Below are 21,240 nucleotides of genomic sequence, written 5' to 3' on the forward strand. Positions count from 1 at the left end.
ACTGGGATGTTGAAAGTCAGTTGACCCCAGCTGATGACAAAGGATCCCACAAATCCTATGAATAGACCACTACAATTCACAAAGGGTGCTCAACAACAATCTCAGTCTAAATCTGACCAAAATACTTTGAGATTTGTTTCAAAACCCTCTATGTGTGCACATTGACATGCTGCACAAATATTGACACAGTGTTGTGTGGTCTTTATGTGGTACACCCAAGTAAGGTTTAGGAAGCAGACTTATATTGCTAGATATAAATTTACTGTATGAGCATAATAAACTATAACCATACACACATGCACAGAATAATCCAGACAACCTGAACAGCGCACAAAGAGACTAACAAAATGCTCAAGTAGTATCAAGTAAAAGTTACAGTTTAGAAGCACTCAAACAAATCAGAACTTCAAAGAAACAGCAGGCCACCTTTTCAGTTATGATCTTATACTTATGTCACAATTGTGAAACTAATTTAAATTCAAACAAATGCTTGAAAGTTTTTGATTGAGATTCATGCGTTTTGGTCTTGTGTTAAGGATATAAATATGCTTTGACCAATCAGTAAAACTTCATCCTTGAATTTCTTCCCCCTAACATCTCATTTATCATGTCCAATAAACCTAAAGCCAATCATCCAAGAATTTAAAGGTATTCGAAGAAATCTTCATCAGTTGACAGTAAATAGATTGTAATAAATGATTAAAAAACTTATACTTTTGGTTTTGTTTGATCTTCCACTTCACAAAGTCAAGAATATTACACCTTTCTGACCATTTGGTATATATGTTCTCTGAGACTGCAATACATCGGCTCAACATTTGTACCATTCATGATATTTGTTTGGTTTTCACAGCTAGTGGTGAGGTTCTAGAGAATCCTTTTTTTGTTGATTAGTGAAATGTGAAATACCCAGACCGCGGTATATGCGCAGATCAGGTGTGTTTGAACTACTTCTAGATAAAACTGGCACATCTTATAAAGGTGTTATATCTGAGGAGCTGAAGAAATTTTTAAAAGAGTTGCAAACTGAGCCATATACAGACTCCTCACACCACTCCTCAGCTTGCTTACTGCAGCAAAAAAGGACTTTCTTCAAAGGAAAACTAGAAGAGTTGAAGCTAAAAGGGTAGTTTAGCAGGAATCTGGTAACTAATTGATTTGAACACCATAGTCTTCAGTGATAGTAGAGCAAAGTTCAAAAGAGAGACTTATATCTTCTCATACTATACTTCAAAACAAGGTGATTCAAAGGGTCATCTGATTATTTAAAACTTAGAGAAATTTGCTAGAAAAAAAACTTATTTATTTTACTTTTCATGATGATTAAACAAAATATCTTCTTGCAAAAATGAGTATATACAAAACAAACTTTATAATAACTTGAATTTATTGATTGGTCGATTGATCGATTGATGATATGGATTAATAATTTCACTAAGAATAAAACAAGAACGAAAGAAAAGGTAACAGTAACAGTAACAGTTAATACAGAGGTAGTTGTAGAAAATAGATAGATACTGAAATCGGATATGAAATTGAAGATATATATTCGAAAAGATTTATTCTGAATACTCATGTCTTTGAACCTGGTCAGATTTAAAATTCGATTTCTTCTGGAAAATATTTTTCCACGATTGACTACGATCAGATGGGGGGAAACCGTTAATGATCTTTGTTGTTTTGTACATATAGAGAGCAAGAAGAAGAGGATCGAACCTGATAATATGGTCTTAATTTCACAGGATCAGGTCTGATAGTCGACTTAGAATACAAATCTGCAAGAAAAACCGTATATAGATCCCATGAGTCGGATGAAGAGAGTAATTGAAAAAGCCAAGATTGAAAACTTACCATATGGATTAAATGAAATCACAGCTTCTAAAAGCTTTTGATCACCTTCATTCATAAATTGACGATAAGCTCCATCTCTATGCCAAGGGTAAAAAGAATGAAATCTAATCATTGCTAAACCTTCTTTAGGTAAAAGACATTTATCTTTTAATACATTGTACACTTTGAACATATCAAAAGACAAAGATTTGTTGTTAGTGATATTCTTTATGAAATCAGAGTCGTCTTCTTAAAAATGTAACTAGCTTTCTGGACACTTACAATATTCATCATGTCCCCAACTGAGTAAGACGTTCTCCATCCCACAGTTTGGTTCATAAACACCATATTCACTTGAATAAACTGGATCATTCCAATCTGGATTTTTGGAAAAAGTATTGGGATAAATAATCTTATCACTAAACTTGGCGCCCACCACAAACGTATCTCCTACCTAAAAATCAGCAAGAACAAAATTCCAGAATGCCTTTAATGGGAAGTTTTGAAAATTGTATGATGAGACTGAGATTTGGTTTTCTTTCTTACCACATCCCATTGACGACTTTCTTCTCCTTCAGGTCTAAAGAGATGCATCAATTTTCCCTGTAACCCAATCCGAACACAAGAGATAAAAAGTCAATAGTCATTTCACTCGATTTGATGAGAAACGCACGACTTACCAAATCATGTATCAAACCAACCACTTGCATCCAATCTGGTTTACCATCCTTTCTAATAGCTTCAGCAGTTTGAAGAAGATGATCAAGTTGACCTAATTCCATATCAGGATCAGATTCATCTACTAATCCATCTAAGACTTCTAATGCTTCAAAGATGGTCATCTTTCTCTTTTCTCTCTTTTTAAACCTTTCTCTTACTTGTAAGTTAACTAATTATATATGCGTGGGGGGTAATTTTTTTTTTTCGGTTCAAACGTCATCAAAAATTAAAGGCTCATAATCAGTTTTGAAACGTAGATTGTTATTGTTTTTTTTTGTGGGGGGATTTGGATGATGAGTTTGAACTTACATTCAAATGTTTGATTAGTGTGTTGTTCTTCATAAAAGTTTTTAACTCGATCACAAGCTTTTTCCTAATGAACCAAAAACAAACATTCCAAGTCACGAGGTCAAGAAGGTTTAGAAAACCCGGTTTGAATCAAGATCATCAAAACTTGTAACATCTCAAACAGGCTAATTACCCCAGTGCTATTTTTTGTTGGGTGGGGGAGGGATTTTAATTTTATGGAGATTGACTTACATAATCACGAAATGACTTTTGTAGACCTTCATCTTGATTTGATATGTTGTTTTTGTTAGGGTTTTGATTTATCTCGATCTAGTAAAGAGGCATAAGATTTAGATTTGAAAAAGTTGAGAGATTATGATTGTTCTTGGATGATTAAAACCGGATTGAGAGAGAGACAGGAAAGATTTATAAAAGGATAGTTTACCTTTAATAGATTTACTTTATCAACTTCATCCTCCATGGTTAATGGAAGGGGATCCACTTTGGCACTCATCTTAGATGGTAAAGAAGACTATATAGGATGGATTTTCTATGATATGATTGTGATTTTAGTTAGATTTGAGGGTAAAAGAGAAAGATGAAAGTAAAGAAAGCAAATCAAGAGAAGGTAATCAGAAAGAAATCAATCAAAAGGGTCAATAATAAGTTTGTAAAATCCAAGTAATAATCTAATTCGAGGTTTTTAAGAAAATAGTCAATCAACTTGAATGAATTTGAATTTGAATTTGAATTTTGATAGAAGAAGAGATTTGATGAGAAGACTTTATAGGTAGGTAGGTAGGTAGGTAGGTCTCTCAATCCATTCCGCAACTTAACCAATCCACTTTGACTCACACTGAATGACAATGACATCTTCTTGGTTTCATCATGGATTCTATGCGTTCTCCTCTTTTTAGACTGACTTGATGAAGAAACTACAACTCTGATCTCCTGATCGGCTCGGATGAGATCCGATGTAACGAAAATGAAATCAAAGAAGGAGAACACCAAACCTCAAATAAAAGCCAGAGATCTCATGATCAACTTTTAGATCAATGTTTAAGATTCAGAACATTTTTAATAGGAATACCATCTATGTATCTTTCTTTTCTATGAAGACTCTTGAGCTGTCTATCTACCTTTCTAGTATGTACAATCCATACCAAGTGAGAAAACTCTTGCTGTGAAGTTTGAGAACTTCATTTTTCACTCATTCGACAATCCAAGTTCAATCATCAGAACTCTTCATGTCAAGGACTCAGATCACTTGATTTCAATGTAAAGTATCAGCTTCATGATTTCACTGGCTCTTCGGTCCAATGACGTCATGCTGTCTTGTAAGCCGACCTTCATCTTTCTTGTTTTGCCAACGGTTTACCGAACGTTTGCTGTGATGGATCTTCTTGGCACAAGCTTCAGTTGAGGCTGAGCGGATCAAAAAGAAATTTCAAGTTGACTTCCATCATTTTTTTTAAAAAAAACCTATGAGCTCATAATTCAATTCATTCATCCAATGAGAATCATCTTAATTTTCATCATCAACTTCATTCAAAACAAAAAAAAAAAAGGTTTACATCCAACTCACTCTTGAACTTTGATTTCGGCCGAAAGTCTACACAGCGGCCAGGAGTTCTGTGAAGCTCATTCAGGAGGGGAGAAGCCGCACAAGTTTGTATTTATGTAAAGACAAACTTGTGCAAAATTATATATCAAAGACTGGACTCAAAACTCTCCACCTCTTAACTTGTATTTAAATATATGAAAAAAAAAATCAAATATATCTATATCGAATCTTTTAAACGCGCAGCAGTGTCAGTGATGTAAAGTTTCATTCGGGTTTACCAAGAAGGAAATACCGAAGATATCAATTGATTTGATTCGGATTCACCGCTTTTTATATACCGTCAAGCTTCAGACAAGACATGTAAGCTTATAACTAAGACCCCTCTTGCGACGCGGCTACATGCGCTACAAGACATGTGATTAAGTAAGGGCCGGTTCGGTAGCTTTTGGTGATATATAAGCTTGACTAAGCGTCTCTGCCGACGCGGCCGCGTCCGCTTCCGTTCTTGAACTTGAAGAGGGGTTTAAGGTTGATACCCCGACTTTGGCCTGAGACCAGCAGGATTTTCAAGCATATGTGCAACCTCATAAAAAGTGGGAAAGAGCTTCTTATGATAGACCTTGTGCACACACTTGTGCCACCTTGAGCACCACTTTAGTTGAATAAAGTGACAAATGTGAGCTGTTGAGGTCTTGTAAATCTGGTTCATACTCAACATGCAGCCCTACACGCGCGCTGAACCCATCAAAATCAGTTGGGATTGGAATAAAATTTCCTCATGATGCAGGAGCGGTGACAGGCTAAAAATAGTATGAGGAGAAGCAAAAGAGCTTGAAGAAGCTCTGCTGAATTTATTGCAGGGTTTCATGATATTTAGAGGCCTCAAAAAGGGATTCCAAGCCAAATTGCTTGAAGCTTGTAAAGGTGATATGCAATTGTCATGTCTTGATGGAAATGCCGATTTCAGATAATAACAGCAGCTGTCCTACATTGGGCAAAAAAATATACACACAACAGTGTTGATTTTTGCAAACTGATGCCTTTTGTTGGGTGCTTCTATTAATTTCAAGACCCTTGGAATGAACCAAAGAATTAATTACTCATCATGATGTCTGGTAGCATCAAATCAGCTTCCAAGATCCATTCCCGCAAAGCATTTTCAAACCTCCACAAAACACTGTGGAGAACAGTCTTACAGTCTTCTTTGATATTTGTATATTTTCAAGTTTGAAGTGTTCTTATATTCTCACATGTCGCACTAGCTACTGCTCTAGATAAGTCTACGTAGTATAAAAGATGACAAGTTTTTTTTGTTTACTATTGTGAAATGGTGAAGGTTTCTTACTTTGGTGATAATTAAACGCCCGTAATATCAAGAGGGATATATATATACAAATAGACAGAAGCAATAAAGATGAGGAATTATTACTTCTCTTGAGTAAATACGCTTTTGATAGGTTCAAATAGGCCTGTGTCTTCGAAACTGCACCGGGTGAACAAGCTGATAAACTGCCTCTTGTTTCAATTTCTTCTTGGATACTTGTCATTGCTTGGTGAAGATTGCACTCAGAAGTGTGCTGGAGTCTCGGTGCCACATGCTCCATTTTGTGTTTTCTTCTGCACATTAGGAACTGAGCCACACATGGACATTCTGAACCATCGCACTTCTCCTTGGAATGGGAAATTGGAATATGTTTATACAGGGATGTGATATGTGACTGTTACATGTGACTTTGATTCCAAGTGGTTAGGGTTGTGAAGATCTGAGTATATGCCCTTTTCAACTTTTTTTTTGTCGACTAAACCATTTTCCAACCAACCCAACTTCAATCCAAACCTCCAACGAAGCATTTTTTGATTCTCATCACCATCATCATCATCAGAATAAACCGGATTAGTTCTTTGCTTCACGTATCTTCATTCACAAGATGGCTTCAACTAACGGTCTGGAAATCAAACCTGAACCTTCATCCTCAGACGTACCAATGGTCTGTCTCAAATCCTTGCAAGCTTTATGATCAAGACTTGAAAGTTTTTCGAATCTGAAGCTGAAGCCTGAACATGACTGATCATCTCGCAGGAACAGGCTCTTACTTCAAAAGATTATTATTCTGATAGTTATGCTCATTTTGGGATTCATGAAGAAATGTTAAAGGATGAGGTTCGGACACTTAGTTATCGAAATTCAATGTGGTGGAACAAACATCTATTCAAGTTGGTTGTTTCTTTATATCTAAATAGATAAATTTAATTTGATCTGACTTCTGTGTGTTGTTTTAGGGACAAGGTTGTTTTGGATGTCGGATGTGGTACTGGAATTCTTTGCATGTTTGCTGCCAAAGCCGGTGCTGCCAAAGTTATCGGTGTAGGTTTTCTTTCGGTTCAAATTCAAACCCTTTGAAGACAAGATACGGAGCTGATTTATGCATTTCTTCGTTCATTCATATGGTAAACAAGATTGATATGTCAGATATCATTCACCAAGCGCAAAAGATTGTAAAAGCCAACGGATTTGAAGATAGTCAGTCTTTCTCATCTCATCATAAGTTTTGCTCTACACAAGCTGAGAATCTCTGTCCGCCTATAGCCATTACTCTGATCAAGGGTAAGCTGGAAGATGTAGAACTACCCGTTCAAAAGGTCGATATCATCATCTCGGAGTGGATGGGTTACTTTTTGTTGGTTCAATCTTATGATTCTACCTTTAGGTCATCCTATGCTAACTTTCTTGGTTTTTCCAGGTTGTATGAGTCAATGTTGGACACAGTGCTCTTAGCACGTGACAAATACCTGGTACAGAAGATAACTTTTAAATCGTCATCTACAAGATTCTGACTGAAATTCCCTACAGAAACCAGACGGACTCATGTTTCCCGATTCAGCCACATTATTCCTAGCTGGTCTTGAAGATGAGGCTTACAAGTCAGAGAAAATTGGCTGTGAGTCACTGATTGAGTAAACTGCTACGAAAACATTACAACCATAGATCTTCTGATGTTTTTCATTTCCATCTATTCTCTTAGTCTGGGACGATGTTTATGGCTTTGATTACTCGTGTATCAAAGAGCTTGCTCTACGAGAACCTCTGGTCGACACAGTCGAATTACGATCTGTGGTCACCAACCCATGTCCTGTTCGGACTTTTGATCTCCTTACCGTCACTAAGGAAGATCTATCATTTACGGCTCCTTTTAACTTGGAAGCCACACGGAAAGATTGTATGATGCCATGAGACGATTACTTTTTGAAGTGACCTGATTTGATGAACCGCTTCCGTGTCTAATCTCGGTAGATGTACATGCTATCTTGGGTTGGTTCGATGTATCCTTCCGGGCTTGTCACAAACCTGTATCCTTCTCTACTGGACCTCATGCTAAATACACACATTGTAAGTCGACTTCATCACCTTTTTCATTATTTGTATGACTCTAATAGGTTTGAAATTACAGGGAAGCAGACCGTGTTTTACTTGAAAGACATGTTGACCGTTAACAAAGGCGACGTGGTCAACGGAACTATTGCCGTCCGACCCAACTCCAAGAACCACCGTGACTTGGATATCGATATCAGTTATGAGTGAGTGAACTTTTCAATTAGAGCTTTAGACATACGGAATCTGACAAAGCACACTACTATTTTAGGCTTGGCGGGGAGCACCCATCATCTGACCAGATATCGTTCAAAATGTCTGTCACCTTTGCCTACTCTTCTTTTTCTCTTCTTTTGAGTTATATTATACTTCCTTGGTATGATGGTTGTGAAGCACGGATGTGTTGAGGCGCATCTTTATGTTGTCATCATCACATTTTTCCGTGACACTGACACTGACTATGTGTTGTAGGGCTTGAAATCTCTACAGGTATTGACCTCGGCTCTACGGTTTCGAAAAACAGAAATCTCTTTCCCCTGAACCTCTTACCTTACGACCACAAGACTCTCATGACCAACTCGAAAATGCCGCTCAAGATTTATGTCTTAAGATGATATCCAGTCTTGTTTTTGAACCAATGTATCTCTTGTTTGTGATTCAAGTATGGTGTCACCTCGTTTTACATTACTGAAACAAGATCTTAATAATAAGAAAACCATGGATGAATTCACTTGAGCTGCACTTTGCTCTCCGCGTCCTTTCACATGGTGGTATTCAATCGTCGCACATGATAGTCATTATGGGGCCCACTTGCCTACTTGCTCTAAAAGAAAAAAGTTTCATTGATACGAACAGATGTCAGAAGTTGATCACGTTGACTAGAATACAATATCACGAAGCCAAGTTCATTGGAATAGAAAGTAGTCCATTTCATAAACCCAAGATTACACCAAAGAATGCGAGAAAATCGGAGACTGTACCCACAGAACCATCCTGACGACTCTATAAAATATGACTGAACTTGGGTTCTATCGAGCAGTTTGACAATTTGATTGATTAGCTCTCCTGATGGTAATGTCAAACATCGTATGAACGACCGTGCTTTGATTTCGTGTCATGGAATCCACTGTGTGTCTGTTGAATCTTTCAAAGATTGGTTTGATAGGATTGATCCCAAGCTTGACTTGTTTAACCAAATACGACATTTGAAGTGGAACAACCTGAAACAATTTGCTGGAGATTCAAGGTCCCCCTTGATACGTAGATTACAATCCTTTTGATATAAAAATCTTCATGCTCATTCCGACTGCCACTGGCACTGCCAGCTTCAATTTTTTTGAAGACTTTGCGTTAGGGTATAGCACATTTCAGTCATAGCATTTTACCCAACAGTAAAATTGTATCTTCATGCTAAAGTTGTCTAATCGTCGCTGGTTTCAAGTTTGGCTTTACAACTCCAAGATTGATAATCTTCACTATTTTCCCTCGCACTTAACGCTTTAAAAGTCTTCTCATTAAACTGAGACAGTGGAACTTTATTGAGTTTATCTGTCATCCGGTAAATGAGCCCAGGATTGAGCTGCATTTTCTTCAAGAGGGTCAGAGTGACTGGTGTGCTTGTGCAAATGGAGGGGCTAGCCGCGTCAGGACCCAGGAATTTGAAAGCTCCTATTGGGGTTTGTGCCGAACAAAGTCAGGATTTGGATTGTGTCTTTTTGGATCTGACCTGAGTTTTCAATCCAAACCCCAAGAGGAGCTTTCCTGGGTGCTCTGGCTGCTGGAATCCAGATGGATGATCGATCGTTTTCCCACACTTTGTCAATCCATTGGTCGCATGATATAAAAGAATATGAACTCTAATAGGATCCCCAACCGAGTGCTGCCAGTTTGATCACTTTTGATGATCAGGTCTTCCATAAACATCATCATCAGCTCGAGCATCCACACCCTGGACCGGACTGAATCCTGAAGAAATGACCATGAATTCAAGACTTACTATGGACAAATCGAATCTCAAGCTTCTCACTCTCGCTATCATCCCGATATTTATTTCAACTGTCTTTGCTTTGAACGTACCATCACTCAACGTACCGGCTTGTCCAGCGAAGGCACATCTAGAGTACAATAAATCAGTACCGGACAAAAATCCATTTCCACTCACTACTGTTGATCTATGCTATGGAACTTCTACACTTGAATTAGTCTTTACTGCTTATAACGAAACAAGTTTTTATTGTAAGTTTATATCTCTAATCCTTATCCTAATTGATCAACCGAAAACTTAGATACAAGATCATTTCGTTTTAGATAATCGTACGCAAGGTACCAACGATAACATTTATGAATACGAAGTGATGGAAGCATTCATTTTTCGTGGTACAGAAGATCCACAGACGTACCTAGAAATAGAAGTGAATCCAGGAAACGTTACATTCCAATCAATAATCTATAACCCAAGTAAAACAGCAGACCCAAATAAACCATTCGAGAATCTATTCTTTAAAAACCCAAAAGAAGATGGATTAATTTCCAAAACTCAAATAAACCGATCACTACATCAATGGAAAAGTGAATTTGTGGTTCCACTAAGTATTTTTAATCTTCAGGATGGAGATGGGAAAGGTACTGAATGGAGGATGAATTTTTTTCGTACGGTTACTGATTCTGGTTTGTTTCCTGGGCAAGTTTTGGGAGCTTGGAGTGTGCCTTATTTGCCTCGGTTTCATGTTACTTCTTACTTTGGTCATGTTAAATTTGTTTGAACTCGGTTTATAGAGTGTTGATAGTGCATTAACTTGATTGTTTTTATTCCTGTGATTCACACTCGTTGTTTGACTGGCTATTGTACCATGCAAGTTTCAAATCAACATTACGTTGTGGTTTTGTATATTTCGTCTTCAAGAGTTTGAGAACCTTTCAATGGTCTGGTCAACTCACAAAAGGTGAATTTCGTGGCATTCTCCATTTTGTGGAATATATGTGCATGATCTCTGATCGGATCCCAATGAAATGATTATCATAGTTATCAATTCACTGAACCTCATGAGCAATTATGTAGACTTGACGAATGTTCATGAGGATGCAGTGCCACCGAACGGGATGAGGTGATGGAGACTGAGTGGATATGTAAAGAATGGTTACATATGAAAGAGCTGTGCCGCAGTTTGATTGTGGTTGAAATTGAAAATTGGATTCCAAGCATTTCAAGTTTTCAAGTTTTTCGAATTCAACAAACCAAGAAAGTCAATCAAGAAGACCATCAAGAGTAAATAGAAACCCAACAACGATCATGAGCAATCCAACTACAACATCAACCAGAAAACGATTAGATCCAAGAATCCAATCCTTAATCAAAAACTCAATCAAAACAAACCATAGATCATTCTTTATTATCTTGGGAGACAAATCAAAAGATCAAGTCGTTAATTTACATTTCTTATTATCTCAATCAAGACATACTTCAAGACCTAATGTATTATGGTGTTATAAAAAAGAATTAGGATTTACTTCTAATCGAAAGAAAAGAGAACAAAAGATTAAAAGAGATGTTAAGAAAGGTCAGAGAGAGATTGGTGATATGGATCCATTCGAATTATTTGTTTCTTTGACTGATATTAGATACACGTGAGTCAAATCAAATCAAACATCAAACATCAAACATCAAAGCTTCTTATTTGATCATTATCATGACTGATTTGTGTTTGTCTACAGGTACTATAAAGATACGGAAAAGATTCTAGGTCAAACTTTTGGCATGGTAGTTTTACAAGATTTTGAAGCTTTGACTCCCAACTTACTAGCTCGAACGATCGAAACTGTCACTGGGGGAGGAATCGTAGTACTTTTACTCAACACAATGAAATCACTCAAACAACTTTACACGATGAGTATGGATGTTCATGAACGTTATAGGACTGAAGCATATCACGATCTAGTAGCACGTTTCAATGAACGATTCTTATTGAGTTTAGGACCCTTTAAAGATTGTTTAGTATTAGATGATGAATTAAACGTATTACCTATCAGTGCAGGAAAAGATATCGAATTATTAGATGATGAAGATATAGAAAGATTACAAAAAGGTAAAGGGAAATCAAGACAAAGTGAATTAGAAGGAATTAAAGAAGAACTTAAATCTACTATACCTATTGGTCCGATCATTCAACTTACCAAAACGATTGATCAAGCTAAAGCTTTAATGGAATTCACTTCTAGTATTACTGAAAAAACTCTTTCTTCTACTGTTGCACTGACGGCGGCTCGAGGTCGTGGTAAATCGGCTGCTCTTGGATTGGCTATCACTGCTGCTATTGCTCATTCATATTCTAATATCTTTGTTACTTCACCAAGTCCTGAGAATTTGAAAACTGTTTTTGAGTTTATCTTTAAAGGATTAGATGCGATTGGTTATGAGGAACATTTAGATTATGATATACATCAATCTACTAATCCAGAATGGCATAATTGTGTAGTCAGAATCGATATTTTTAGACAACATAGACAAACCATTCAATATATTGAACCTCAAGATTATAAAGTTTTAGGACAAGCTGAATTAGTGGTGATAGATGAAGCTGCTGCTATCCCCATTGGATTTGTAAAGAATTTAATTGGACCTTATTTAGTTTTTATGGCTTCTACTATCAATGGTTATGAAGGGACTGGTCGTTCACTTTCACTTAAATTGATTGCACAACTTCGAGAACTTTCAAGGAAACCAGTACCGATTACGACTGCGACGAATCGGGATCAAGAAGATGGTCCATCTTCTACTGATAAAGCTGTGACTCATCAAAAACCTAAATTGTCAAGATCGTTAAAGGAAATCAAGTTGGAAGAACCTATTAGATATTCAGAAGGTGATGGGGTTGAGAAATGGTTAAATGAATTATTGTGTCTCGATGTTCAAACTTCTACGTCTTCCAAGACTCTTCAGGGTTGTCCTCATCCTAGCAAGTGTGAACTTTACTATGTGAATCGAGACACATTGTTCAGTTATCACCCAGCCTCTGAAGCTTTCCTACGACGAATGATGTCACTGTATGTTGCAAGTCATTATAAGAACTCACCTAACGATCTTCAACTGATGAGTGATGCACCATCTCATCAATTATATGTACTTTTACCACCATTGAAAGATGAAGATCATGGGAACCTTCCCGAACCATTGGTGGTGATTCAGATCGCATTGGAAGGTAAGATCTCAAGACCAAGTGTGATTGCAAGTTTGAATAGAGGGATCAAAGCATCAGGAGATCTTATTCCATGGACGATCTCACAACAATTTCAAGATGAAGATTTCCCTACACTTTCAGGTGCAAGGATCATTAGGATCGCTACTCATCCAGATTATTCTAGAATGGGATATGGAACTAGAGCGATGGAAATCTTGGATTCATTCTTTAATGGAAAACTAGTGAATTTAAATGAAGAGATTCCAATGAAGAACTCAACTGAAAAAGTCCGTAAATCAGTCATCAAAGAATCAGATGAAATCAATGGAAATGAAATTAAAGCAAAAGAATCAAATGAATTACCTGCCTTACTTGAAAGATTAAATGATCGAGAACCTGAGCGAATAGATTATCTTGGAGTGAGTTTTGGATTAACTTCAACACTTTTAAAGTTTTGGAAAAAGTTGGGATATCTTCCGATTTATATTAGACAAACTGAAAACGAACTAACAGGTGAACATACTGCTGTGATGTTGAGAAGTTTATGTCAAGAAATCAGTGATCAGTCTTATACGCCTGCTGGATGGCTTACTGCATTTGCTTTGGGTATGGTTTATTTTGATTGGATTGATTTTTGGTTTTGATTAATACTTTTGATTTGAAACTTATGAAGTTGATCGTTTTGATTTTGTCATTTTTGTAGACTTTCGTAAACGGTTCATTGCTTTAATGTCTTACAAGTTTAGAGAATTTTCTTCGATCATGAGTCTTAGCGTACTTGAAGCAGCCAATGCAGGTCAATTAGTTGAAAAACGAGGATTAGGTAAGTGACTAATCCAATCAAACTTATCAAACCCAAAACGAAAATTGATCCTAATCTGATTGATTTTTTTTTTTGAATTTATATAGTGTTAAATTCAACAGAGATTTCAAGACATTTTACACCCTTCGATTTAAAAAGATTATCAAGTTATTCTAATAATATGTTAGATTATCATGTGATCTTAGATCTTTTACCTTCTTTAACTGAATTATATTTTAGTGGTCAGTTTAATTCTGAAACTAGATTAACTGGAGTTCAATCTTCGATTCTTTTGAGTTTAGGATTACAAAGGAAATCAGTTGAAGAGATTGAGGTTCGTGATTTGTTTTTTTTTTGGTTTTCTTTTGATAGAGAGAATCTGATTTGATTTCGATTTGGTTTGAGAATAGAGAGAAATCAAATTACCTGTTTCTCAAACTTTAGCTTTGTTTGTGAAAGTGGTTAGGAAATTGATTAAATCGATTGAAGAAATCCAAAAGAATGAAGTAGGATCTAAACTTATATCCAGTCATCAAGAAAATCAAGATCCTAAAGGTTTACCTGATCAAGACCAATCTACTAAAACTAAGACGTTGGATTTCTTACCTAGAGTTAAAACTCAAAAATCAATGGTTAACGAATTAGAAATTGAAGGAGATGAAGTTCAAAAACAATTGGTTGAAAGACAAAGAGAATTAATTGAAAGTCTTGATTTATCTCAGTAAGTAGGTTTTTTCTTTTTTCTGGTTTTTTCTTTTCCATTTTTTTTTCTTTTCTTTATCTTTTCTTTTACATAATTCTTTAATTGGGTTTTAATGTTTTTTTTTTGTTTTTTTTTTTCTTTTAGGTATGCAATTGGTGGTGAAGAATCAGATTGGAAACAATTAGAAAACAAATTAGAATCAGTGATTGAAAAGAATGAAAATGAAGATGAAAATAGTAATGGTAATAGATTGATTAGTATTAAAAATTCGAATTCGAGTAAACTTAATAAGAAACGAAAATCGAATGATGATGGCTTAGGTAAAGAGAAATCCAATCAGAGTCAACATCTGAATAAGAAATCTAATAAGAAACATAAGAAGAAATCTACTTGATCTGCTTACCCTTCTTAACTTTCTTAATCTTTTCTCTTTGGTTTTGGTTTTGGGTTTGTTTTCAGTTTTATGGAATTAAGAAAGTCTTGTATGGATTGGATACGTAGTAGGCTATAAACAAATTACATGCATGAAGTAATGATAACATACCATCAATCCATAAGTTTCCAAACCACATTTCTTAGTAAATCTAAACCTCCATCTTGGAGCCCTGTTGGTTGAGATGCAAAAGTGTATGTCCCTCATTACCTGCCCTTTAGTTTGCTTTGAACTTCATGCAAAATTCAAACAAGTTGTCTGAAATGAACTTTTTTATAAGATAATCCAAAATCAAACAAGTTACTGATTTCTTTTAAATAAACAAACAAACAAACAAAAAGAATCACAACACTTCTTTTGAAATCTTGCCAAATCACCATTCTACAAAACAAAACTTCTATCTACATCAACTAGAGAAAAAAAATCAATCAATAATACATATATATAGAGAGCTAGTTTGTAAGAAGACTAAATAACGATAAAACATGTTCTTCATCATCATCCTACGCGTTTTGATACTCCTTTTAATCACAAATCTTTGAACAAACCCTTTTTTCTTTGAGGAGGTAGTTCTTCTTTATAAATAAAACCAAACCGGTTTAGAAAAAAAAAGTTACAAGCTTTAAATTTTGGTTAAACACTAAGTCAAAGAAAAAGGTAAGTTTCATGAATTTTAAGGTCAAGGAGGTTTAGGTTTAAGAGGTGGTTTGAGTTTATCGACCAGCTGAATAGATTTGAGCACGGATCTCATCAAATGGATCGTTATAGGTTGACATCACTGGTCTTTGATACACCACTTCGTTTGTGGTTGGAACTGAAGGTTGTTGTCCGTACGGTACAGGTCTTGCGTAACCCGTAGGAATCCGATCAGCTTCAAAGACAGGTCGATCACCATCTAAAGGTCAAAACCCCCACAAGCGTGTCACTTCAGTTTACAAAAGGTGGGTTTTTTTTGAAAGAATGATGTATAATTCGACTTACAATAGCCTCCTACATTGCTGTGTCTTACTGCAGACATCTCACTACGTAATGGATCCTCATCTTCTTCTTCTTCTTCTGCTTGTTGTTCTTCATCTATTGTTCTTCCACCTCTTGGTGGTTCGAATGCTGGATGAGATGGTCCCATCTTTCGAATCGAATACCAAGATTTAAGAACGATTCCAAGTGAGAAAGCAAATGAAACTGACCATTTCAAGAAGAAAAGAAAAAAGAGTCAAAAAAATGATTCACAGAGAGTTAGTAAGTAGAAGAAATGACTGACTGAAACTGAACCACCAAAATGCTGCGGCGGCTCGTTTGTTTCCTGTTAGAATTAAAACTCTTGTTAGTTGATACTCTTCAAAAGAAAACACTGAGATCAGGAAATCGAATCAAAACCAACTACAGAAACCACCCATATTGGCAGTATAATCTTTTAATTGTGAATTCGGATCTGAATCTCGATTCTTACAACCACCAGTATATGCAGAAATAGTAGAGACCAATCTATTGAGAAATGATAGGGATTTTTTTGTGAACGTAACAGGGTTAGTTTTTGTTGGTATTGAGCATTATAAGGCGTGAACTGACGATAGAATGAGTGTGAAACCAGTTTGGGTTCCATAGACGATGAATTGAACACGAGTTAATCGAATAGCACGAGCAAATCCTTTTACTAAAATAAACCTTCCCACATCAGTTTCTAAGAAACTTTGAAAGTTAAGCAAGGGTAAGACTGACATGTATCTGTTCGTTCGTATATCTGAGGTACTACTAAGAATGATAAAGCGTGTAGGAAAGCTTGACAGAGGACAAACTATTGAAGGAAAAGAAGAAAAACGCGTTAGAGAGATGGAGACTGAGTAGGATGGAAAATACGTACTAGAGCTAAACCTGTTAGACCTGATGGACCAACATCCCAACGCTGGTTGAGATTGGGAAAAGAAGTTGATGAGTTAAGATGATCGAACATGATAGATTGATGTTCTAACCTTTTGAAAACTAGCAATAGCTATATAAATGAATAAATTGATAAGAATAAAGAAAACCTAAGAAAAGAAGAAAAGGTCGTTTTTGATCCTATCAGTTTTTGATTTTTTTTTGATCTGGTTTAAAAGATTAGTTTATGATTTTACTTACAGTAGCACTTCTAATCGTAACTTGAAGTGGACTAATATCATCATCATCTAAAATCGAACCAGCACCACCACCACCAGTTTCTACAATCTTACCAAACCCTTTGGACGTGAGTTTAGATTGAGGTCCACCTGAAATCCCTCTTGAATGTTCATTTACACCTAATGGTGGTATCTTTGGTGAATGTTTTCCTTTACCAAAAGCTCTGATCAAGAAAAAACAAAAAGTGATGTGTGTTAGTTTTTTTGGGGTTTGATCGGTTGGGTTTAGAGGAAAGAAATAGTACTTGCCTGTTTAGACCTGTGAAGTCAGCGTTTCTCATTTTTTCTAATATTTCTGACATGCTGAGTTTGGTTGATGGTTTGGTTTGATAGTTTTTGAATAAGTTTTAATGAGTTGAGGATAAGAAGTGAATGGAGTGAAGTGGTGAAGTGGGCTGTGTTTTAAGTTATCGATTGTCTTGGCAAGAAACGTAAAGTAGATTATCATCACGTGACTCTCTCTTTCTCTCACACACGGTACACCACTTTTAACAACAAAATGAAGATCTCTCAACATTTTCTCATCTATCAAGAATCACTTCTATCTTAATCATACAATCTTCATGCGATCCCGCCGACCGAGCAGTGGAAATTTATTAACGTGGTAATGGTATAAACCTCATTGCTAATTTCCCAAAATATTTACTAAGACGGTACATCTCGGTACAAGATTCAGCTTCCCATTGGTATACTTCATAGTGTGGAACTTTTCAAGGAGATGTTCTTATTTAACCTGAGAGTCACATCAGCAAATGTAGAGGTCAAGTAACGAGATTTTGGATTCTTGGTTCATACATACTCAGCTGTTCACTTGGGATTTTTGACCGTCGACTTCATGGCTCAAGACGCGTCTATTTACGCGTAGATTGCCTTGTAATCTTTCATCGAAAGTCTGTTGCATAGGGTTTGTTCATAGAGATAGATTTGCTTATAAGCACAGGTCTCAAGAGGATGTGGATTCTTGGATTTGGCTCTTATCTGTGGGCGCCTAAAATGTGAGAACACTTAACAGATGAATCAGATGTCAAAATTAAAATATCATACTTCAAATCCGACATCTTTCTTGTGGCTATATGAAGGGTGATTGGATGTGGAAGAATGTATGTTTGTGAAGATGAAATTTTATTCGTGTCAAAGGATGAGTAAGATAGCGATATGAAATATTAGTGATGTAAGATGAATGATTTATGAAAATAGGAATAAAAATTTATGTATGTCTGTTGATACTAAAGTGAATTGGCAGAACAAGCGTCTTTGCTTGAAAGTAGCGAAAAATGAAAAATCTGGTGGTATGACTCTGACCTGTGTGACTCTCAAGGAGACACACGAAGAAGCAAAATCGACTTCATTCCGATTTAGCATCAAAGGCTCCGAGACTCTCAAAAGATATGCAAACACATGATGGTATTGCAATAAATAAGAAAACCATTAAAAAGATTTAACAAAAGAAATGATAACATAAAAAAACCGTGTTCAAACAACCATAAAATCTAAAAAAAAGTAGAAATATTATAAAATTTTCATTCAATGTTATTTCTATAATTCTACAAACGAAAAATGTAAAAAAATTAGAAGTTGAACAGATGAGCAGGAAAAAGGGAGGCATACCTGTTTAGTTGGGTGTTGAGGTTCCATTTTTCTGGGCTGCTTGTACACCAAGTGCGGCTAGGATTGGAGCAGGAATGTCTCGTCTAGTGTTCTTGGTTTGGTTAACTGCTTTGTTTGTGGTTTGAACAGTTTGGGCAGCTTGAGCAGCTTGAGCAGGTTGGGCAGGCTGAGCGGGCTGGGCAGGCTGGATTCCAAGAGCTGCTAGAACAGGTGCAGGAATATCACGTTGGTTGAGTGCTCGTCGGGTGGTCTTGGTCTGGTTCACTGCTTTGTTGGTAGTTTGGACAGTTTGAGCAGATTGAGCGGGTTGAGCAGGTTGGGCAGCTTGGATGCCAAGAGCTGCTAGAACAGGTGCAGGAATATCTCGTTGGTTGAGTGCTCGTCGGGTGGTCTTGGTCTGGTTGACTGCTTTGTTCGTAGTTTGAACAGTTTGGGCAGCTTGAGCGGCTTGAGCGGGTTGAGCGGGTTGAGCAGGCTGGGCAGGCTGGATTCCAAGGGCGGCAAGGATAGGAGCAGGGATATCACGTTGGTTGAGTGCTCGTCGAGTGTTCTTCGTCTGGTTGACTGCTTTGTTTGCTGTCTGAGCAGGTTGGACAGCTTGAGCGGGTTGGGCGGGTTGAGCAGCTTGGATGCCCAGAGCAGCTAGAACAGGTGCAGGAATATCACGTGGTTTGAGTGATCGTCGAGTGTTCTTGGTCTGGTTTACTGCTTTGTTCGTAGTTTGGACAGTTTGGGCAGGTTGAGCAGGTTGAGCGGGTTGGGCTGGCTGGACTCCTAGAGCGGCGAGGATAGGAGCAGGAATATCTCGTTGGTTGAGTGCTCGTCGGGTGGTCTTGGTCTGGTTGACTGCTTTGTTGGCGGTTTGAGCAGGTTGGGCAACTTGAGCCGGTTGAGCGGGCTGGGCGGGCTGGACTCCAAGAGCTGCAAGGATAGGAGCAGGGATATCACGCTGATTGAGTGCTCGTCGAGTGTTCTTGGTTTGATTGACTGCTTTGTTCGTAGTTTGGACAGTTTGAGCTGGTTGGGCAGCCTGAGCGGGTTGCGCAGGCTGGACGCCGAGAGCGGCGAGGATAGGAGCAGGAATATCACGCTGATTCAGAAGTGATCGTCGGGTGTTCTTGGTCTGGTTCACTGCTTTGTTCGTAGTTTGGACAGTTTGAGCAGGTTGGGCGGGTTGAGCAGGTTGAGCAGGTTGAGCAGCTTGGATGCCCAGAGCTGCTAGAACAGGTGCAGGAATATCACGTGGTTTGAGTGATCGTCGAGTGTTCTTGGTCTGGTTTACTGCTTTGTTCGTAGTTTGGACAGTTTGAGCAGTTTGGGCAGGTTGAGCGGGTTGGGCTGGCTGGACTCCAAGAGCGGCGAGGATAGGAGCAGGAATGTCACGCTGTTTGACTACGGAGCGTCTCCTGAGAGGTGCATTGATGTCTCGAGTATGGAGTGTTGAGGTCTGATCAACACTAGAGCTGAAAAAAGCAAAATAAAGGTTAGCAAATGAAGTTATTGAGATGATGTATAGAAAAAGAAACTGACCTCGATGGAAGAGCATTGACTTGTGATGAAAAGAAAGCGTTTAATGCAAAGATGGTGACAGAAGTGAACTGCATGTTGATAATATTATAAAAATATAAAATAAAATAAAAATTCAAGTTGTAAATGTATGAAAGTTCGAAAGAGTAATAAAGATAGTGAACAGGAAATAAGGCTAGCTTGTATGAAGAAACAAAAGAGCAACCGGTGCTGTGACTGATTAAAGAATAAGTATCAAGTAGATGTCTGAGTGGGATGCTGGAGTGGAAAGAATGAATGCACAGAACAGCCGTGTTTTATATGATGGGTCTCTCTGCCTCTTGGAAAGAAAACACCACACGAATTTTGGTTTTTGCAAGAGTTGTACGAAATCCTCAATTAATCGACGGAGTATTCGTCATCCATCCTCTTAACTGGCCCGGATGATCGGGATCAAGATACCAGACAGCCAGTCTTGAAAGTCTTGTTTGGAAGGATTACGTATGGGTAGTAAAACCCAACATTGAGCGAAAATACTAGCCTAGAGTCGAGGAAACTCGAATCAACCAAACCAATTCCTTCAGCAGCACACACACCTTGGCGTTGGTAACAAAAATGACTATGACGAGTGTGTTGGTCAATACATGTCGTGTGTAGGGTGATTGGCGATTTGCAGACTTCAATCAGGTCTTTAACTGTTTATTACGTCTTGATAACTTGTCATCATTTCAAGCAAAAGTTTGGCGTGCACATGTATCCAAGCAAATAGGTGCGATGGGATCGCAATTTTATGTTCTTACCTTGATTGAATCTGCGAGAGATCACAGTTTTCTTTTGCGAAGGACTCGTAAAAAAGTGTTAGTAAAATGCCTTTTGTGCCACTGCCACACAAACTGACGAGGACGTCTTTCGTCTCATCGTTAAAGTCGTCTGGAACACGAATGATTATGATCCTAGTTTCGCGCCCTAGGCCATGTTTTTTACCATGAGCGTACAGCAGTTGATGGTGTACACCTTGAAGTTTTCATTTACTCACTCAAGTGTTGCTGAGCTATGCTCCACTTGCTCATGCAGTCAATTTGCGCT

At 37.5% G+C, this 21,240-nt stretch overlaps 6 protein-coding genes across 6 annotated transcripts; 3 read left to right on the forward strand and 3 right to left on the reverse strand.

Moving 5' to 3' along the window:
• Positions 1 to 1,596: 1,596 nt before the first annotated feature.
• On the reverse strand, positions 1,597 to 3,352 carry MELLADRAFT_109435 (uncharacterized protein; the record flags this gene model as incomplete). Its single annotated transcript, XM_007413397.1, has 9 exons — positions 1,597 to 1,638; positions 1,717 to 1,775; positions 1,852 to 2,013; positions 2,113 to 2,284; positions 2,377 to 2,433; positions 2,511 to 2,719; positions 2,860 to 2,923; positions 3,091 to 3,168; positions 3,299 to 3,352. The coding sequence occupies 9 exons, from the start codon at positions 3,350 to 3,352 to the stop codon at positions 1,597 to 1,599; spliced, it is 897 nt and encodes a 298-aa protein (XP_007413459.1).
• A 2,978-nt stretch (positions 3,353 to 6,330) lies between these two features.
• On the forward strand, positions 6,331 to 8,769 carry MELLADRAFT_109436 (uncharacterized protein; the record flags this gene model as incomplete). The annotated part of the gene is made up of 11 exons (XM_007413354.1): positions 6,331 to 6,390; positions 6,483 to 6,616; positions 6,683 to 6,767; positions 6,860 to 6,923; positions 6,990 to 7,080; positions 7,144 to 7,195; positions 7,254 to 7,341; positions 7,426 to 7,620; positions 7,695 to 7,790; positions 7,852 to 7,978; positions 8,628 to 8,769. 11 exons carry the CDS (start codon positions 6,331 to 6,333, stop codon positions 8,767 to 8,769), a joined length of 1,134 nt encoding a protein of 377 aa, XP_007413416.1.
• A 976-nt stretch (positions 8,770 to 9,745) lies between these two features.
• On the forward strand, positions 9,746 to 10,534 carry MELLADRAFT_109437 (uncharacterized protein; the record flags this gene model as incomplete). Its single annotated transcript, XM_007413355.1, has 2 exons — positions 9,746 to 10,007; positions 10,080 to 10,534. 2 exons carry the CDS (start codon positions 9,746 to 9,748, stop codon positions 10,532 to 10,534), a joined length of 717 nt encoding a protein of 238 aa, XP_007413417.1.
• A 527-nt stretch (positions 10,535 to 11,061) lies between these two features.
• MELLADRAFT_49560 (uncharacterized protein) lies at positions 11,062 to 15,019 on the forward strand (the record flags this gene model as incomplete). The annotated part of the gene is made up of 6 exons (XM_007413356.1): positions 11,062 to 11,396; positions 11,484 to 13,552; positions 13,650 to 13,769; positions 13,856 to 14,082; positions 14,159 to 14,469; positions 14,596 to 15,019. 6 exons carry the CDS (start codon positions 11,062 to 11,064, stop codon positions 14,843 to 14,845), a joined length of 3,312 nt encoding a protein of 1,103 aa, XP_007413418.1.
• A 578-nt stretch (positions 15,020 to 15,597) lies between these two features.
• On the reverse strand, positions 15,598 to 17,321 carry MELLADRAFT_90309 (uncharacterized protein; the record flags this gene model as incomplete). Its single annotated transcript, XM_007413396.1, has 10 exons — positions 15,598 to 15,779; positions 15,866 to 16,066; positions 16,146 to 16,187; positions 16,266 to 16,369; positions 16,454 to 16,538; positions 16,604 to 16,679; positions 16,746 to 16,787; positions 16,855 to 16,911; positions 17,003 to 17,202; positions 17,300 to 17,321. 10 exons carry the CDS (start codon positions 17,319 to 17,321, stop codon positions 15,598 to 15,600), a joined length of 1,011 nt encoding a protein of 336 aa, XP_007413458.1.
• Positions 17,322 to 18,652: 1,331 nt separating this feature from the next.
• MELLADRAFT_78606 (uncharacterized protein) lies at positions 18,653 to 20,252 on the reverse strand (the record flags this gene model as incomplete). The annotated part of the gene is made up of 2 exons (XM_007413395.1): positions 18,653 to 20,111; positions 20,179 to 20,252. 2 exons carry the CDS (start codon positions 20,250 to 20,252, stop codon positions 18,653 to 18,655), a joined length of 1,533 nt encoding a protein of 510 aa, XP_007413457.1.
• Positions 20,253 to 21,240: the final 988 nt, after the last annotated feature.

The sequence above is a fragment of the Melampsora larici-populina genome, assembly GCF_000204055.1.
Source record: "Melampsora larici-populina 98AG31 unplaced genomic scaffold MELLAscaffold_36, whole genome shotgun sequence".
Classification (NCBI taxonomy): Eukaryota; Fungi; Basidiomycota; class Pucciniomycetes; order Pucciniales; family Melampsoraceae; genus Melampsora; species Melampsora laricis-populina.